This window comes from Anneissia japonica, unplaced genomic scaffold (genome assembly GCF_011630105.1).
Source record: "Anneissia japonica isolate Jap-2015-1 unplaced genomic scaffold, ASM1163010v1 scaffold287597_len576451_cov177, whole genome shotgun sequence".
Taxonomy (NCBI): Eukaryota; Metazoa; Echinodermata; class Crinoidea; order Comatulida; family Comatulidae; genus Anneissia; species Anneissia japonica.
The window spans coordinates 240,702-261,470 of NW_022745867.1; the positions used below are offsets into that span (position 1 = coordinate 240,702).

At 33.3% G+C, this 20,769-nt stretch overlaps 1 protein-coding gene across 4 annotated transcripts; it reads left to right on the forward strand.

Annotated features, from left to right (window-relative positions):
* Positions 1–312: 312 nt before the first annotated feature.
* LOC117120052 (patched domain-containing protein 3-like) lies at positions 313–18,517 on the forward strand. Of its 4 annotated transcripts, XM_033265057.1 has the most exons (5): positions 347–611; positions 7,055–8,276; positions 9,057–10,673; positions 12,091–12,110; positions 15,492–15,620. In XM_033265057.1, the coding sequence occupies exons 2-5, from the start codon at positions 7,286–7,288 to the stop codon at positions 15,492–15,494; spliced, it is 2,631 nt and encodes an 876-aa protein (XP_033120948.1). In that variant the 5' UTR covers positions 347–611; positions 7,055–7,285; the 3' UTR covers positions 15,495–15,620. The 4 variants fall into 4 exon arrangements, with proteins under 4 accessions (XP_033120944.1, XP_033120948.1, XP_033120943.1 ...); XM_033265053.1 differs by lacking the exon at positions 12,091–12,110 and having other exon boundaries at positions 313–450; positions 15,492–18,517; XM_033265052.1 differs by lacking the exon at positions 12,091–12,110 and having other exon boundaries at positions 15,492–18,517.
* Positions 18,518–20,769: the final 2,252 nt, after the last annotated feature.

Below are 20,769 nucleotides of genomic sequence, written 5' to 3' on the forward strand. Positions count from 1 at the left end.
GATAATTTAGCATAATTTCCCATCAGCCTCGGCATACAACAGTAATCAATCAATCAATCAATTTATTTGGAAATTGCACCTTTCCATCGGTGGCACACACAAAAAGTGGTGCATCCATAAGAAAAACGCAGCACTAATCTTACAGGCATTAAAGAGCTACAGTAGAAAATACATTTGAACAAAATTTTTTGTCTTAAATTAATACACAGAACATATTCAATCAGAACCTAAAAAATTAAGCAAATTTAGCACTACAAGAAATTTACTCATAAAAATACAAATATACTAATCTTATCACTGGTAACACCTTGGCTGTTTGATCGGGTTTGATCATCACATAAAAAGCGCTCAGGAGTGAGACCTCTATCTAATCGTACCAGTTGGTACCAATGAGATAATAATTATTATCAACATAATAATTATGATGCCGGTTGCAAGACAGATAACAGGGTTAGTCTACGAAAGTGTCGGCTTTTGATAAGTAATCAAGAAGGTCGCCATATAATTTTCAAATTCTACTTCGTGTTTCCGAGTGTAAAGTCCTAGCTTTCCCTAGCTGAGGCCCTGGTGGTTGTGAGAATCACGCTCGAGCAGCCGATGGCTTGGCGGAGGTTAGTGTAGCCTCGTCATCTTTAACTATCTATCTAGGCCTAGCGATGAATTCGATCCAACTCGGCCACAAGTCAACTCGGCTACAGTCAACTCGGCCACAAGTCAACTCGGCCACAAGTCAACTAACTTGGCCACAAAAAGTTCGGCTACAGTCAACTTGGGCACAAATCAACTCGGGCACAAACAAGGGTCAGGCTCACTAGGCCTAGGCCTATAATCGTGCAAACCCGGTCGCCCATGTTTCACCAAAAGACCATAATAATAGAAAAGTGTACCAAATTTCATGGAGTTTTGATAACTAACAACAGAGTTATGACGATATTTATAGTCATGAGTATGCAAAATTCGTGTGTCGCCAGATAAAAAATACCGTTTTAGCAATCTGCCATTCAATAAAAGCTGTGCACCACAGGGCTTATAGTTACCGATTTGTAAGCTGGTTGGAAGGTTGTCAATTTGTACTATAAGTTTTTTAAATCGAGGTGGGTTTAGTATCATGGTTATGGTACAGTTTATCCGTGTCGCCAAATGCACGTAATTTACGTTACATAATGATAATTGCTAGGAAAAACATATATTATTGCAGGAAAACATTAAGGTAATATTTAATATTTGCTTAGTATAAGATGTTATGAATACTGTATTGTTAATTCAGAAAAGTAGAAAAGTCATCTATGCAAAATATGGTCTTGAAATTTTGATTGTCGCTTTTAAGCAGTGAAACATACGTTACCTGATTTCTTCATAAACCAATTCAAGAATTTGAACCAAACTAAACGTGAGAAATAGTTAAGTAATAAGCATGGATACAGCGTCAGTAAATCATCATTGGTGTTGGGTAATCATGTTTAATTAGTAATTGTAATTAAAAAAGGTAATATACGTTACAGTAACCTACATTACGTTTTGGAATATTAATCCATATTAATGAAATATAGAGGGCATAGAACTATTATAAATGACCTTATTTACGCTGCCAACGACACATGAAAGTCTTAGAACCTTCTAAGAAAAAATGGCATTGAGCAATTGACACCCAGAACCTTGTGTTTACCAACTTAGTGTTTCCCTCGAATGTTGGTCCTACGCCCATCATTAAAGTGAAGCAATTTGGTAAGTATTTATTATAAGCTGTGTCTCGACTATATTTAGTTAACAAAATAGTTGATATTTATAATTAAATGTTATATTGAAAATTTCAGGCAATAGCTTAGGCCTAGTTGAAAGGAATACTACATTGTGAAAAGTAACGTATGTTAAACACACAGTAACGTATGTTATTGTTGATATAGCATGTAATAAACATTTAAATATCGTTATCAACGAGCTCACGACGATTATCAGAATTTTACTAAAATACTAAAATATACTGTGTACTTCATTTTAATCATATTGAAGAAAAAGGATGCAAAAACTGAGTAATATTTACATTTCATTTTAATTATAAATAACTTGTGGCCGAGTTGACTTGTGGCCAAGTTAACTTGTTGCCGAGTTAACTTGTTGCCGGGTTGACTGTAGCCAAACTTTTTGTGGCCAAGTTGATTTGTATCCGAGTTGACTTGTGGCCAAGTTGACTGTGGCCGTGCTGACTTGTGGCCGAGTTGACCTGCTTCCCTAGCCTTATCCTGCACTTAAAAATTTGAAATTGAATGAGTAACTGATGAATAATTATTTGTGATTCTTTCCAAAATTATATTGACAGGGCTTCTTCTTGGTCTGATGTTTTTTTTTGTTTTTTTTTCAGTCAGAAGTGCAAAGTATTATACATTAATCATTAGGCCTAGCCTAGGCCTATCTATCTAGCCTATAGGCCTAGCTAGGCCAAATAAAATTTTTGCTATGACAACACAGTTGGAAGTAAGTCCATTACGATTGCAGACAGTTTTTATAACGTTCGCACAATGTTTAAAACGGGAAGACCTTACGCCCGGTGTCCTTTGTAGTCCGTTCTAAACAAGTTCCAATCCGTCCTCAACCCGTTTAACCCCCGTTCACAGTAAGTTTCAACCCGTTCTAGGACGTTTCTACATGGTTCGCACTACAACATGTCCATTCAAGCCAGTTCATGCTCAGTCTTGCCCGTTTGCACTGCGTTCTCAGGCAGAACGGGGATCTGGGTCATGTTCCAGTCCGATCTGCTGTAATATGACCCATATCTAGCCCTTTCTCCTCATTTTGATTCAGTACTTGCTATAGTAAACATGCCAAGAAAACAGAAGAGGCAAGGGAGAGAAACCTCAAAGAAATACATTGATGATTTTCCTGCTGATGACGATGCTGGCCCATCTACTCCTGCTGCTCATAAAGTCAAAGAGGAGGATGCTCTAGGGAGTGAGACACCATCATTACCTCATTCTGAAAATAATGAAGCAGAATCACAAATTCAATAGAGCAAGAAAAAAAGGTCAAAAAGATTGACACACCATGGTAAATTAATATAGCATAACAATTCAGCCAGAGAGTTGATTTCCAAATAAGGGAGCATCATTGGTCTGCACTATTATAACAAAAACTTTGCTGATTCGACAAATGCAAATGGGGTGGACGTAGTTAAAATGTAGTAGAAACGAGTAGATCTGACTAAAAACGGATTGAACGTACTGACAAATAGTAGAAAGTAGTAGATCTGAATAAAACTTTTTATAACTAAATAGCAACATATCACAAACGTATAAACTGGTTAACATGGCTTAAGAACGCAGTGAAGGCGTAATGGAATGTAGTTAGGTCAGTCTGAGAATGGGCAGGACGGGGTGGAACGTAACAGCATCTGTGTTGGATCGTATTCCTATTTTTTCCCCCGTTTGCACGATGTTCAGTTCGTTTCTGACCTGTTCGTTCCTTGTTCGCAGTACGGCAATTCCATTTTCAGCACGACAATCTCGTTCGAAACACGACTCCTATTTTTGAACGGGTAGAACGCGATCAAATTTTAAACATGGTTGACGTTCTGAACCACCATTCCCGTCCTTGCCCGTTCATACCGTTCGTACTAAGATTGTATTCGGTCTCTGCTACGTCCATTCCGTTCATATCCAGTTCGTCCCCATTCCACCCCGTTCTTCAGAACCTAGTGCGAACTAGTTCAGTGTGAAGGGGGTATAGTAAATGAATGTGTGTGAGGGTGTTGGGTCGTTTCAGCCCCCAATTTGATTCGGCCCGGGTTGATTAGGCCCTGCCTGAGTTGTTTCGGTCCAGCCCAGAATGTAAAGTAAGGCCTGCACGGGGAATACAGTATATTTTTCGCGCAAAAAGTTGGCTTAGAAATCCATCCATGCATTTCAAAAAATAATTCAGATTTCCATACAGATTTTGCCGAAAATTAGACTTTGACCTAATCTTAATATATATTATCAATGTGTTGTGTCCGGAGATTTGCTTGCAGTGTAAAAGGGGTATTATATGTTCTATCACTTGTTTTTTTTGTTGGTTGACTTCCTGGAGACAAATAATAAAAACATGCAAGTATCATATTTGCGGAAGATTGTTTCCGGGAGATTTTTGCTTGCTCACGGTATTTGCAGGCCGCCTTCCTGCTGATTTCGAGGAGACTCTATCCCGGGCCTTAGCAGGAGACTTGGGACCCCTGGACACTAAATGTGGTTTTTAGATTTCTCTAGGGAAATTAAGAAGTAAATACATTAAATTTTTTTTTGGATGTACAGTTACTGCATGCTGTTATTTATTCTTAAAGTATTTCATGGTAGCCAGACATCCAGTCCTGTACTCATTTTTTTACTAAACTTTTCATTAAAATATTATGATTTGCATTAGCTAATATTTTTATGTGTCAGTAATAACATTTGTTTTTATTAACATTGGAGGGAAAATTTTCAGTTGGATCTGCCAAAACCATGATCTTTGGTTTCTAAATAGGGAGTCTTTAATTGGAGAGTTCTACTAATGATAAAAGATAGGCACATTCCACCGAGGGCTGCAGAAAAGTAAGCTTTAGGTGGAGGTGGTCTTTAATTGGAAGGGTCTTTAATTGGAGGCAAACTGTATCTGTATATCACAATCAAGTGTGATTAACTACTGTAATAAAGTACGGTTAAATAAGAGTGAACTGTCAATCAAATAATTAGCTGTCAGGTAGCATGTACCTTCATTTGTTAGCAGTCATTAATATCACATGTTTTGGCTTGTTCGTATTAAATCAGATGTCAGGATTTTTGTAGCCCTAATGCTTGTAATGTTAACTTGTGGTAATTTAACACCAACTTTACTAATGGACAACTAATGGTCTTGCTGGCCTATTACTTTGAAAGCACAACAACAATCATTAATTTCCTCTGATGCTTGTATGAAAACAACCCATTCTGAAATAATGAAAACAATTTGGATTTTAGATTCTGATTTCATTTATTGTCACCAGGCAAGCTATACGAAATGTATTTACAAACTTGGAATAAAGAAACGGTATATTAAAAACAAATAATACTTTATATGTTAAAAACTAATTTGATATTAAATATTTCAGAATACAGTACAGTAGTAATAAATTGGAAGATATGATATGATTTATAAGATATTGTTATTTTAATAAGTGTTAATTTTAATTGTTGCAGTTATTAATTATGTAATTATTATAATCATTACTATGTTAATAATGATTATTATTAATATGTGTAATAATAATAAGATAATTATAAATTGTAATATTTCTGTGTTATTATTGTTTTTTTTTTTTTTTTATTTGTTCTTAATGTTTATGGAACGGATTATGGAAAGGCCCTTCTTTTGTTTTAATTTTTCCCTTCTCTTTCTCCTATCCAGTTTCCCTTGATGTTCTTGCACAAAGTTATTCTGTGCAGCTCTTCATCAAACTTACTCGAGAAAAGATTAATGCATTCAACAAATTCCTCTGGGCCTTGCATGATGCATTTCTGTCATGCATTAATCTAACCTTCACTAATAATTTCCGCTAGTATATGATACGTAACTATACTAAATGATTATTAGTAAACTGTTCATTAGAAAGTGAGGCTAATGCACTAAACCGAAGATAGATAGAAAGTAACTTGGTCATTGCAACTGAATAAACACATAGAAAGAAAACCACCTGATTTTCTTAGCTTTGGTTCTGTAGTAGGCCTATTGTTAGTGCGAGTCAGTGTATAACTGCATCTAAACTAACACAGTGACTTCATTTATTTCGAACACCAGATCTTATCAGTAACAACACAAGAGGGGGAAAGTTCCCCACAACAAGGGTATTATACGGACTTGGGCCATTAGGGATTAACAGTAGATAAAATGGGTAGGTCTCCCAGACCCTCACTGACCCCGATGGAGGCCCCAAGCATACCACTAGGTCCTGCAGAGGCCCAGGCAATAGGATAAAAAATTAAAGGAATGATGCAATTGATATCCATTTCAAATTACAGAAATATTAGGTTCTGATTACTTGCCCTCAGAATTTTGCTTGCACTTGGCCTTCCACTTGACCCCAATAGAGCCTGTAGGTCACCTTTCGACTCATCTGTTGAGGCCTGGCAGCTAAACAGACCCAGGGGCGCTCTTTTTCCCAGTGAGGAAATGCCCTTAGTTACACTGAGACAAGCGCTCAAGTCTTGTGCGAGAGAAAATATGTTGAGTGTTCACAATTGCATCCATGTCTTTAATAAGGTATGCAAACTACAGATAAAAATATTTCTACTTGAGTATTTATAATACAGGTTATTTATTTTTAAGACTACAGCACAATGTAATGATAGATATGATAGAGATTTGGAAATAGCAACATCCTGTTTTTTTTAATATCATATTAAGACTGAGGTATTTTCTTGGCAAGTATTTGTACCGTTGACTTTTATAAATAAGTCAAGCAGATGATGTGTATATTTAAGCAGACCATGCAGACAAAAAAGTTGTCTGCTTTAATAAAACTATATCTTTGAGAACAATAGAATTAGAACAGGTCACTGAAACTTAATACAGGGTATGTATATAAAATAGTGGTCATTTGGTGTCTGTTCAGTTATAGAATCGATAGATAGAATAGAATATATAGTATATATTTATCAACTTTTTGCAAGGAGCAAGACTCAAACAAATCCACTGTTCTAACCTGGCATTAGAACAACATTTTGAAGCAATTTTTCTGGATCAATGTACAATTATGAAGCAGTTGTCCTCGTCTTGTGTGTCATACAGCTCTCCACCTGAATGTATTATAGAGCCACAGATTCCTCAACTGTACTGAATGCATTAATTATCTCAATTGTACTGTAAACATTCATTATCTCAAATGTATTGAGATAATTATTATGGATTCAATTCATTATGGATTCGTGTTTGAATTTCATTGAAAAAATTCTTGCAAAAAATTTGTAGGACAGAAAAAAATTTGTGGTGGTGGTGTTTATTGTGGTAGTGTTGGGAGTAGAAATGGGGATGGCAATACATATTCTAACATTTTTCTTTTTGTCTTTTATAGGAAACAGTCAGCTGAAACTCAAGAATAATGGAATATCAGGTAATTGAAAAGAACCAAACCAATCAAGACTTATGACACACAAGACTCATCCTATACAGTATTATACAACAAGGGCATAGAAGTCTAAATGAGTTTTTCCATTTAGGGGGGGTTTTTTTGCATGGCAATATTTAACTTAATAATTGGATCAAGAAGATTATTTTATACACCCAAGTTTGAGGTGCCATCAGAATGAAGTTCTTAGGATGTATTGGTAACAATCTGACCAGTGTCTTTAACAACTATGGCAAGTTTATTTCCAGACATCCATACAAATTTCTGCTGTTTCCTCTCATTTTATCCTGTGTTTTATCCATTGGATTCTTCTATCTTGAAATGGAAAAGGATGCTGAATATCTCTTTACACCATCTGATAGTATCGCACGAGACGATAAAACAGAGATTTCTAAACTATTCCCAATAAATTATACAGAATTTAAAGAAGGGCGACTGCTAAGTACCAGTGAGTCCAGCGGCACGGTCATGGTCCTACCACAAGATAGCGTGAATCTTCTCTCGGTAGAAGCTATTGATGAAATTATTCGTCTTGATCGTAAAGTTAAAAGTATTATCATTTATAGGGACAAGGAAGTTTTGCAGTACAATGATCTATGTGCTAAGTGGAAGGGTAAATGTGCAGAGAACAATTTTCTCAATGCGCTTAATTACAATGCTAGTAACATTCTCAACATGCAACTGACATATCCATTTCTACGGAGCGGAAGTCAGGCCTTCTTCATCGGTGCTACTTTTACTGAAGTTGATTATGTTAACATGAGTGATGTCTTTCAGTCTGCATTTGCTTTCAGAACAACCTACTACTTAAGCTCTACTCCAGAAGTAAAAGACCTTTCTATAGATTGGGAGTACGCCTTCCTCGATGCTATGGAGGACTTTGAATCTCCTCACATCAAGATTGTTTACCTTACTTCAAATACACTTTCAGACGAGCTTGTAGAGTTGAGTGAACGTGTAATGCCTCGGTTTTCTATAACATTTGGTGTGCTGTTCATGTTTGCTGTTGGCTCTTGTATGATGAGTGATTGGGTTCTAAGTAAGCCATGGCTTGGTCAGTTAGGAATCATCTCTGCAGCCCTTGCAATTATGTCTACCGGCGGGATCATGGGATTTGCTCAGGTTCCTTTTAACCAGATAGTGTCAGTTACGCCTTTTCTAGCAATAGGTAAGAATTTTAATTTCTTTTTCATTCTTATTAAAGAGTATAACTCACTACTGAATACACATAGGGATGTTTTGATGATCAAAATATATTTTATTATTAGGCTTTGTAGTTTTTGTACAGTAGTTCAAATATAGAAAAAGTCTTAGGAAAAAGGTTAAAAAATTATTACGGGAACAAGAAAAAAACAAGGATAAAAATTAGAAAGATAATTACAATTAAAACTTAACATAATGTTTCTTAAAAAGTTTACAGTAAGCTAAAATTTTGAAAAGGTCTCTCTAAAATTGTTTTAGAATTTTATTCAGTCCTGTTTTTAAGAATTGCCACATGTAGGATGAATAAAATTGATTTCCACTCAGTAATCAGTAGGTCAACTATATTAACCACCAAAATATAGCTCCACTCCATGTGATGATGTATTTTAACAAATACAATAATTAGTGATGGGTATGATGTCATTATAAATTTATATCATACCTGTATTCGGACATACAGTAGGTTATTGAGATAATATTTTAAAATTTAAAAAACTTTTACCTATAATATTGTATAAAGTACAATGTTATTATTTTTTTTAATGTTCATTCATTCTAGTTTACTATAGTATCATGAAAATTCTATAATTTGACAGTAATGGTAATTATGGTACTATAATTTTTTGGAAATGTAGTGTTGATGATAAGCAAAAAAGGGAAACTACACAATTTCAATAATGCTTTTATTTATTATTAATCAAAAAGGAGCTTATAAAAATGTTTTTCAACACATTGCTTTTGGTAGGTATTGGTTTGGATGATATGTTCATTATGCTGGCTGCTTGGAGGCAGACAAACCCAAAGCTGTCTGTCGAAGAACGAATGGGGCTAGCTTACTCGGAAGCTGCGGTTTCAATAACCATAACAAGCTTAACAGACATTCTTGCTTTTAGTATTGGAGCCTATAATCCACTCCCTGCAATCCAAATATTTTGCCTGTACACGGGTGTAGCTATCGCCTTTGACTATATTTACCAAATCACATTTTTCGGGGCGTGCATGGTTCTGATTGGTCGTCGTGAGGCAGCAAATAGACACTGCTACACATGTAAAAAGGTACTACCGAAAAAAGAAGCTAAATCCAGATTGTATAAGATTTTTTGCGCTGGAGGATTTACAGAGTCCGACACAATAAGCAAGAATGAGAATGAGCCTTGGCTAATGCAGTTCTTTAAGAATTATTATGGACCATTCATTATGAAACCGGCGGTGAAGATTTTGGTACTGATTGCATTTGCGGTGTACATTGGTTTAGCAGTATGGGGTTGCACACAGTTACGTGAAGGCCTCGAGTTGAAGAAATTAGCAGCTGATGACTCATACGCTTTTGAGGCTTTTACTCTTGAGGATGAGCACTTTAATGAATTTGGTCCACCGGTGCAAATTGTGTTCACAAACAAGCTTAATTATTGGGAATCTGAAGTGCAAGATCAGTTGGAGAAGATCATACAGAGCTTTGAGAAATCAAAGTACATACACAGTTCAAACTTTACTACCTCTTGGCTACATTCCTATCAGCTGTTCTTATTGGAAAACAACATCAATATCAACAGTTTAAACCAGACAACGTTTTTCAAGATCCTACGTGAACATTTCTTACAAGTACCTCATTTTCAAGAGTTTTCTCTCGATATTAATTTCAATTCAGATGCAGATGACCCCCAAATTACATCATCCCGCTTCATTGTCATTTCAAAGAACTTGTATACATCAGTTGATGAAGCCACCTTCTTGAGTGAAATTCGCAACACCGGACGTCAATCACCAATTCCTCTACGTGCATTTGGTCCAACATTTGTCTACACTGAACAGTTTATCATAATTGTACCAACAACACTACAGAATTTAATCATTGCTACCATCTGTATGTTTTTTGTGGCACTGGTGCTGATACCGCATCCAATCTGTGCTGTGTGTGTCACAATTTCCATCGCATCAATTGAAGCTGGGGTTATAGGATTCATGACATTTTGGGGGGTGAACCTCGATGGTACATCGATGATCAACGTTATTTTGTGTATTGGCTTTAGCGTGGATTTCACAGCACATGTTACGTATGCATATGTCATTGCTACTGATGAAGATCCAAACAAACGTGCAATATCTGCGTTACATTCCTTAGGTATGCCAATTGTGCAGGGTGGTTTTTCTACAATTCTAGGCATGTTTGCGCTCTGTTCGGCTCCCGCCTATATCTTCAGAAGCTTCTTCAAAGTCATGTTCCTTGTGATGCTGTTTGGTTTATTTCATGGGCTTTTACTTCTACCAGTAATTTTGAGTATCTGTGGACGATTTATGAAACCAAAGCAGCATCTACCAGCCAGACAACTGAAAGGGAAGACAGAGGAGACAGCAGATGAAGGTAATAATGAAAAGTATACCTTTCATATGTTGGAAAATGAAAGAATAGAGGATTTCATTACAACTGTATGATTTAGAACCATTTTCTATTTTATTTCTTCTCATAAAATATAAACAGTACTGTACTAAATAAATATAAAAAAAATAAATATTATAAAAACAACAGAAAGGACACAATGACAAGATTAAACATATCGTCCTAAACAAATGAATTGGGGTTGAAAATTATGCTATTTAAATAAAAACAAAATATCATTAAAAAAACTGTTTTGTATATGCTAATAGACAAAGTTTTAATAAGGCTATTAAATAGCTGTTATAAAAGTCTACAAGTTACTTTAATTGGTGTTTTGGGCTTTCTTACTTTATGATAGACAGTTATGTTGGTAGATTATTAATATCCTATACAGTACTCTACTTACCAATAGATTTAGATCACATTTTTAGTATTTGTCTTCTTATTCATTTTATTTGTTTTATGGTACTATATTTTATTTATATATTTTGATGACAAAAAAAATATGCTACTATAAACCAATTAACATTATTTTACAGTACTGTACACTCTTGTATAGTTTTGACTTCAATCATTTTTCTGTAAAGTTGCAGTCCCAAGTAATAGTCACATGACAAGGCATTATCAGCTCATTGGCTATGGTCGGTATTACTATATCAAATTAGCTTTATATAGCCACGTTGTGCACCCTGTACCATGGAGATTCATGTGTTCTGCTAGCAAACTACATATTTTTAGAAAGTTCTATTACTGTATATTATTTCTTGACATTAATTAAGGCTCTACTTTTTTAAAACTGATAGCCTATATGTGAAACATACAGCTGTAGTGCTCCACTCAATATTACAGTACTATTTAAAGGGACTGCAATTTTAATTTTAATCAATGTTTGATGTGTTTAATGGTGCATGGGGATATTTAAACATATTTAAAACACATGTGCAATACTTATTAATTTCTGTTGGGTTCTCACAGTAATTTGCTGTTCATCGTTCATGTTATATATGGAATATGCTGCTCTGAATTATTTGCTGTTCTATTCTGCTTGCTTCTCAATTTCATATTGTATTTTTTATATATTTATTTAATAATTTTTAATTAAGATATTGTGCTATGTAGAAATACATGACTATTATCATTCTGAAATATAGACTACATCTTTTTTGTCATACTGAAGTGTGTATGTGATCAGTGGTGTTTCCACCCCTTCCCCTCCCCCCCCCCACTACCACCATCACCATTGTTTGTTTATTACTATGACCACCTCTGTGGCACTAATGTACTCTAGTTTATTTTTGCCAATGTTTGTACAGATGTTATATATTATTGCAACTTGTGAACCAAAAAATATTTAACACAATGTATAGTAATATGTTTTCTCTTCCAATTATTACAACTGCAGCTGAGAGTGCTTTGAATGTGGTATGAATATATCCATTGACTGTAGTTGTACTCTAGTTTATCATGATGTTTTATAGTGTGCATGTGGTACTGTAACAATGGTCCTCATACACTTATAAAGTTCTTTCCAAATGATGGTTTGATGGTGAAATTTTCTGTCCAACATATGTGTAATTATGACATTAAGTTTAAACCTACAATACACAATAGAGTGCCTTGAATGTCTTAATATTATGCTAATTGTTGACTGTTTATTATTTATTTATTTATTTATTTATTATATTGACTGTTTTATTATATATTACATTTATAGTATATTCTGCTGTATTGTAACCATGTAACGCTGTTTGCTTGTTATTTTCACAAGATGCACATATGTACAGTATATATAGCCTGTTCATATTCCTCATGTTTCACTTCTGTTTTCCTGTTCTTTTACTGAAAGTGTTTTGTATGTAGAATGCATTTAAAGGTTCTCCCCTATTATGTGTGCGCATTTACAACACATTGTGTTTATTTAAATAACTATTTTATCAGGATATCCCTACAGCCTTGTTGATTTAATAATTAATTCGTATTAATTGCCAAATTAAACCTAACACAGTATAAATTAAGAATGATAGACATTCAATGGTAGACTTTATGATCACTCTTTTATTTAATGTGGTACAGTATTCGAAATATTTCTGCTTCTCCTGTGGTCATTTCGCTGATGAAGGCAAAGAGTACAGTAATAGAAAGAAAACTAATTCTGCTGATTTTACATGCACACAACAAAACCAAAAATGAAGTACTATCACAACTTACTGTAGTAACCTACATATGGATAAAAAATTCCAACAAGCATTTTGTACTCACAGTGTGCATCCAATGTGGGCAAATTTTTACATACGGTGTGCATCCGATACAAGCTACTTCTACATGTATATCATCATCGATCATTGTTATAATCCTTATCTCTCTTTTAGGGATGCTCTCCTTTGGGATTGCATTTCTAAGAAAACCCAAGCGTTAGACCTCTTCCACCTTATGGTATGCTCTTTGATTGCATGAGAAGCAGCAATATCCGTGTACACGGTACTGAAAAAAATATATTTTATATCTTGAATATCAGTTTTATTGAAATTTCATTGAAAGTCTATCATCGGTTATCTGTATATATGTTGTATATAGAATTAGAACACACTAAAGATATAGTATGTATTTGTATGAGACATGAGTTTGTGTATTAGAAATTCTATAATATTTATGACATGACTGAATACTAAAATTGCAGACATTAATTTCTTCTTTTAAGAATACATTATTACAACTCCTATAGAATCCAAGAAGAAGAATATTAGGATAATAAATTACAAAGTGTTTCCCGCCAAAAAATACCTAAACAATAAAAATATAAATACATGTTATTTACAAATTTGCATTTGAAAAAATAGTAACTCGTAAATTGAAGTGTTTCCTGCCTTATCCGAACGCTCTGTCATTGTCCCCACCGTACTTACAGTGCTTAAATGCTTGCTTGCCGACAGAAATAAAGAGAGTTATAAACAACATAATTTATAAAAATTGATACATAGTTTAAATGGTATTAGTAGATTATTATTATAATATTTATAAATTTACATTTTACGAAATAGTAATTCATAAATTGAAGCGTTTCCTGCCTTATCCCAACACTTTGTCATTGCCCCACCATACTTAAGGTGCAAAGATGCTTCCTGCCAACAGACAATACAAAAAGTTTTAGACAACAGAATTTATGAAAATTGATACATAGTTTTATGTTATTGGTAGATATAGATGAAAATCAATAAACCATTTATCAATGCATATTAGTGTGTGTTTTGATTGTTTGAAATTTTAGGAATGGATATACAGTAAATACACAATTTAACACAAAGGACATTTTTGAGCATGGGCATTTTAAGATGTGATTTGCAGTGATTTTTTTTATTTCAAAACCTTTTCAGGAAAGAAGTAATCTTGTAAAGTGGCATTGAAATATAATAAAATTAATTTATTTTTAAACAAGATAGTGTACAAAATTAAAACATTCATAAAATTAAATAGACTTCAGATTAAGCTAGCTGAGGAGCAAGGTAATCACTGAAAATCGTAATTTTTCTTTTTAACTAATACACACATATTCATTCTAGTATTAATTTGTTGTAATCTTAAATGGTCCATATCCTGTAAATAGAGTCATTTATTATTACTGGGTCAAAGGAGCTGGTACCAACAGTTCAAATTCAGTAAATTCAACCAATATTTTACTTCCTTTACTACTTGAATATGAATACTCACGACATGATGCAATATTAGTGAACTGTGAAATGTTTTGCCATTTAGTATTGGTAGGTTTTATAGAAGAGAAATATATACTGTAGTTTTACATTTAGTCTGTCATTTGTAACATTTTCATAATCAGCTTTTCTTAATCAAATTCATCATCATTTATGTTAACATTTATGTTTAATATCCATGTAGTATTCTGTTAAATTGGTTTTCTCGCAGACTGATCTCATAGTCAATTTATTATAATAAACCCATATTTATCATGATAAAAATATCAACATCTGATCCTGATATCCTTAATATCAGTGACATGAGCTTCTGAGAGGGTCAATTTAACACATACTCTGATTGTAGAATGGTGTAGGGGCCTACCTGTTTTATGTAGTTGTAGTATTGTGACAAGAAATCTGGTAAGTATTCTGTTGATCTTATTAATGTATTAATGCAGTACAACCATCTTTTTATTATGTATGATGCATGCTTCAAGGTTAATTGTGTTTCCTGCTTTTTGACCTTTGACATTTATATATATGTACAGTATAGTATATATTATGTAACTCATTTTAATAATATATATAAAATATACACTTTCTTTGGTATTAGAGTAAAATAAATAATAATGATAAATAATGTGGTGTTGAATTCTAGTATAAAACATTGTAAATAACACACTTCAGGCTTATTTTTGCAATTGTTTATTTGTAAATGTAGAATTATCTAAAATGTTTTTAGCACCCAGCAATGAGTGACTTGCAGGAACTATTTTTTTAAGCTAAACTATAATATACTTAAATTTATTATGCATTTCTAATATATTATCTGTCCAGAAATCTGGATGATCATTTAAAGGATCAAAAAAGTTATCAGAGCTGACCTTTTACTATGGAAGACTTTAGATTGGTTACATGGCAATTTAATGGTCTATACAAAGAATTTTTGGAACAATAATATTATCTATGAGGTGGTTTTTTTTATAATTATAATTTTAAATTCGAAGCTAAGTCTTATGTTTTTTAAATTAAAGTAACCGATTTAAGTACTGTAGTAATTATAAATTTACAGTACTCTCCTAAAAATTTACTTGCATTTCTTTTTTCTTAATTTCAGTAAAATTTGTTACAAAATTGGGAGAACCAATTGTGAGTATTTCAGGCTCTGTATTTTTTGGAATGGTGTCCCAAGAAGAGGTTGAAGAGAATGGTAACACTATAACACAAATGGACATCAATGTGCTCATTAACCAATGTAATAAAATCTGACAAGCTGAAGACAATGCAAAATATTACTTTGTTTTAGATACTCAATTTCATATTCAGAATAAGGTGGTTTGGTGTTCTGAGCTCTGTTTTTAATTAGTTTAAAATCTGTTGATAATTCACATTGATTAGCAGTAGTGGCTTTACTAGTACAAGGGAATACGACCCAACACCCAGGGGTTGCCTAGTTCCCCCTGTGAGAATCCACAAGTAAAAACTTGATTGGGATGAAGGGGATTGTGGTTCTAGACCACAATAACCCCCCCCCCCCTTTCATTGGACAAATACTGGACACTGCTGGACATAGTCTGGACTGGAAATAGTGTGTGAAGGCTCGACCAGCAGTCAGAGGCATCATGAATGTTTTGGGAGAAAAAATTCTAAAATATGTACTGTTGGGCTATATAGTATACAGATAACATTTGGTACTGGAGGCTATCAAGGCAATTTTCATTGTCAGAGGCACAAACATTTTTTTCCAGGCCCTGGACATAGTTTCTGTTTCCTATGTGTAGCAGGGTATGGTGTAAACCTTTACAGCCAGTGACATATCTGAAGTAAGCATGGAGTGCAAGCCTCTCAGAGACTCCCCACAGAAAATTTTGTTGAGCACTCGACAGTGATAGTTAAACCACCTCATATTTGTTCCCAGATATATTGCCTCCTTGCTCCTAATCATACACCCCCACCCCAATTTTTATAGCCCTAGGAATGCCATGCCTTACTGCTATTAGGCTGAAAAATGGTAATATTGATAGTGTGTGAATTAATAAATTTATATCAGGTTTATAATTTACAATGCAATATCAAAAGTGATTTTAATTAATTGGGATAATAATAACATTAAGAATTTGTATTTATAAGATGTGTGTTGTTTGGATATCTGTTTTAAATATTAGGGAAGTACTCAATGTTCTGTATATTAATATTTGGTGGAAAACACATTTTCTCCCATCAGGATCCATTGAAAACCAAGTTATAAAGTTGATATACACTTAGATTGTAATGGCTCTTGTTCTTGAGCTAGTGTATGATGGAATCGATACATTGTATATGGTCATTTTTCTTTTGTGGAAAATTAATTTCACTTTCATATGCTGTACTTTTATAATAGGACATACTGTAGATATTTCTAATGCTCTGATGGTTGTATGAAACCACAATGACAAAAATACTGAGTTAAACCGGGAGTTAAACACTTTAGGACTAACTATTGATATTTATTTATTGATTTTGTTAAACATTTAATCTTTTGCTGGCAGCATGTCAGCTTCATCAGCTAAGCTTGCATCAACCTGTTTGTTCTTATTGTTGTTTTATTGTTAATGTTTACATAAATACAGCTGGTTACTAAATCATTACAGACACTGATGTTTATAGAAAAATAATTTGTTAGATTCACTCTATTGCAGTGCATTCATGTTGGTAGATTACTATTCTCCAGTACTATAATTGATAAATCTGTAAGGTAAGTTGTAAATTAGATCTTGTGGAATTGATAGTTTTGTATGTTGTTTATGTTAAGTATATGTGAGCTAGTGCACAATAACATTGTAAAAGCACTGTATATTAGGACTTCCTATATGGAATTCAACCCCAATCTGGGTAGCACTAATGTTTCATCAAGTCAGTCACTGAAAAATTGCAATTACAGTAGAACCTCTCCTTTGGGACACCCCTATTCAGGGGACACCCCCATTAAGGGGACACTTTTCCGTAAAATGATTGGCAATATACTTTTGATCATTACAGCCAACCCCTATTAAGGGGACGTAGACACTTTCTGAGTGTGCAAAATGGTCAAATCAATAAAATTTAACCCCTATTAAGGGACTCTTATTTTGGTTATTGTATCAAAACAACTACAGTAGTCTCAAAATAAAAAAAATCTTTCAAATTTGTATTTTGACAACTTTTGAGCAATTAACTTAATTTCAAAAGAAAATGTTTCTCTCTCAAACTTTAGAATGTGTTACTTCATATAAATACAATCTTGACAATTTTCACCATTAGCCATGGGGAGTTCTTGTTTTGTGTATTTTCACATAAACGTACTACATTACAGGCTAATGTATACCCATCCTGACTTCTACTTCAGTCGTTACTCTATTTATGCTATTCTATCTTGTACATCAAATAGAATGCTCAATATTTGAAAAAAAAAAAAATATTTGACCATTAATATAACACTTGGATCAAGAGATAAATAATATTGGGAACATAGGCCTATACAACTTTTGTAGTTTTCATTACATATCAGTTAATTTCATATCATAAATTATTTATTTTTTGCATTGCAAATATAGGCCTTAAATAAAATTATAAAGAATCTACTGTATGTTGTCATTGTACGAAATATGCCAAAAACCCCTATTAAGGGGACAATTTCACGTTTTTGGTTAAGTGTCCCCTGAATAGGGGTGAACACCCCTATTAAGGGGACAATTTTTTTTATCCCAAAGGTGTCCCCCTAATGGGGTTCTACTGTACGTATTACCTGCCTTATTAATCCAAGTAGGCCTATAAATTGTGTGCATATACTAAAATTTATTTTTAAAACTTGTGCATAGTTACATTTATATATTTTGAATATACAGTATATTAGAATCAGGTACCATCATTGTATTACACAGTAGTAAAAGTATATTTCCATACCATTTTAATTTAACATATAATATTGAGTAATGATTTTACCACTGCATGTCCTTGGTGGGTTTAGGCTGTGGAATGCTCAAAAAGAATTGCATTTCACTTTATAATTAAATAAAAGTATGTAGGTATATTATTCTTATTTAAAATAATCAGAATATCAATGTTTGCCGTAAATAACTGCTTTGTGTTATTGTCTAATAAATATATATTATTGATATATTTAAATCATTTATAGACTTTGTTTTATAATTTAACAAGAATTTCATCATCTTACCAGTAAAATACAAAGAAAAAAGTCAATATCAAAAAAGCTAATTCCAAGGAGGGAGCTGGTACATGACATAACAATGTTGGACATAATAATATGGACAGTTTTGTATTTCTATATTTCTTTCAGCTACAATGTAGCATTAATTCAGAACATGAAATTTATGCGTAAGGGTAATTAAAAAATCAGGCGCAAGTTTGGAGTCAGAAAACCCATCTCTCTCTAAGCAACTAAGGCTTGGTGACAAATTTATACCCGATTCAAAACAATTTTCTTCAATCTCTGCATATAGCAGAACAAACCAGATACTCACTGTTTGAACCGACAATGTAGAATTACAAAAGAGAAAATCCTATAGATAATATGGCATATAGAGATAAACTCTAAACCATCATCATAAAATATATGGACTTCTAGATTCTGGTATCTGCATAAAGAGTAAACAAAATGTCACCCCATAACTCATTCATACTTTTAATTAGTTTCCACTTGATACAAGTACAGAAATGTAGCATAAATAATACTAAAAAAAGGCATAAGTAACTTAGAATGTAGTATCAAATGAAGAATCCTGAAAGGGAAACAAAGCTTGTTTTATTTAGGCTCCTCAAAAAAACAAAATGATAATAATTATCCGCCTAATTATCATTAAAAAATTAACCAAATACTACAAGTATTGCCATTATATATTATACAATTTAAGAATGGTTGTCCATAAAAATCAAAGACTTGGTGGCAGATGTCAAAAAATGGATTTCTCTCAAATTTTTACCATGAATAGATACTTGGGTAAAAAGCATATCTATGACATTTTGTTTAATTTTTTAGCCTTCGTTGTCATGGCCATGACCCATTATCTAACTTTTACCGTTTTTGTCAATTTTGGACATTTTCAGAGGTGAAAAAACACTGACTTTCAGACCTTATTTTAAAAAAAGAACATGCACTGTATATATTTTTGTGATCATCCATGTAAGTAACCAGGTATTAACTTCCATTTATCGCAAAAAAAAATTGTGTAAAAAATTCTGTTTGGAAGATACTATCATTACAAAAGGGGGTTTTTCTCAAAATATATATTTTTTTTTAAGTATGCCTCTGAAACCTATCTGTAACTTCCAAAGTGGTGCACACACATCCAAACAATAATCAAGAAAAAAAGTTGTGGGTAATTTACACACGTGGATGCTGTATTGCCAGAAAAAACGTCATTTTTTGAATAAAAATATATCATTTTTTACTGAATGGATAACACTATAAATAAACGTAAATTTATTTCAAAATAATGTTACTATAGTTACATAAATAATCTAACAACATGTTAAGAAATGTGTTGCCAGATCTGCTCATTTCAAGTAATTTAAAACTTAATTTTGTACTGTATTGCCAGAAAACAGCATTGATTTTATTGAAAATTAACATAAATATACATTTTTTTACTGAACAGTTAAAGCTATAGCATTCCTAGCTATTCTCCTGTTTTTCTCAACCACTGACACTGACTATTTGGAATTTCTTTTGAATATATTCTTTTTATTGTTTCTGAAAATCTTTTCTTGTTTTCTTTGAATGTGAAGGTGCATATTTAATAAGTGTTGATTATCTTTTCAGTAAACCTCTTATCAGATTACTCTTCATATTCTTCATATCCACACCTATCTGCTCAATATGGTAATACATGGTACAACACAAGATTTAAATATTTCACTCCATGCACTTTTTTCCCAATTGTTCAGTCTTATGATCACATTCTTAAATATCTATCTTGCTTAGGAATACAACAATCAGCCTTCTTACCACCTCCTTTTGGAGCAAATGAAAATTTAATTGAAAGATTAGACATTAGAAGATAAAAATGCTACCATGGGAATATGCAAGTGTCAGTTGAAAGCATAGCATAACCTAATTCTGCTTTGTCCAACAGTGTTTGATTCTCAGGGGGTCGTGACAAAGTGCGAGCCATACATTTTAAATCTTTTTTATTTCAGGTTATCCAGTTTTGCAAACATGTAGGCCTAGCCTATATTCTTTGGCCTAGTAGATGCAAATGAGCCACACCGGGGAGCTTTGCCAGTGTAGTCCAGTCATGCGCAGTACATACACTTTTGGGTTACTTTTTCGAATCATCGATCCGAAAGTATGCAGCGCTGATAGATGTTGTTAAAATACAGATATACAGATACATACATACAGATATATGTGTGTGTAT

What these genes read in the sequence shown, in the direction of transcription:
- LOC117120052 (XM_033265053.1), top strand. Translation starts at nt 7,286, where the DNA reads ATGAAGTTCTTAGGATGTATTGGTAACAATCTGACCAGTGTCTTTAAC. An exon ending in TACGCCTTTTCTAGCAATAG is followed by an intron (nt 8,277 to 9,056) that starts GTAAGAATTTTA and finishes TGCTTTTGGTAG; the next exon opens with GTATTGGTTTGGATGATATG. An exon ending in AGAGGAGACAGCAGATGAAG is followed by an intron (nt 10,674 to 15,491) that starts GTAATAATGAAA and finishes TCTTAATTTCAG; the next exon opens with TAAAATTTGTTACAAAATTG.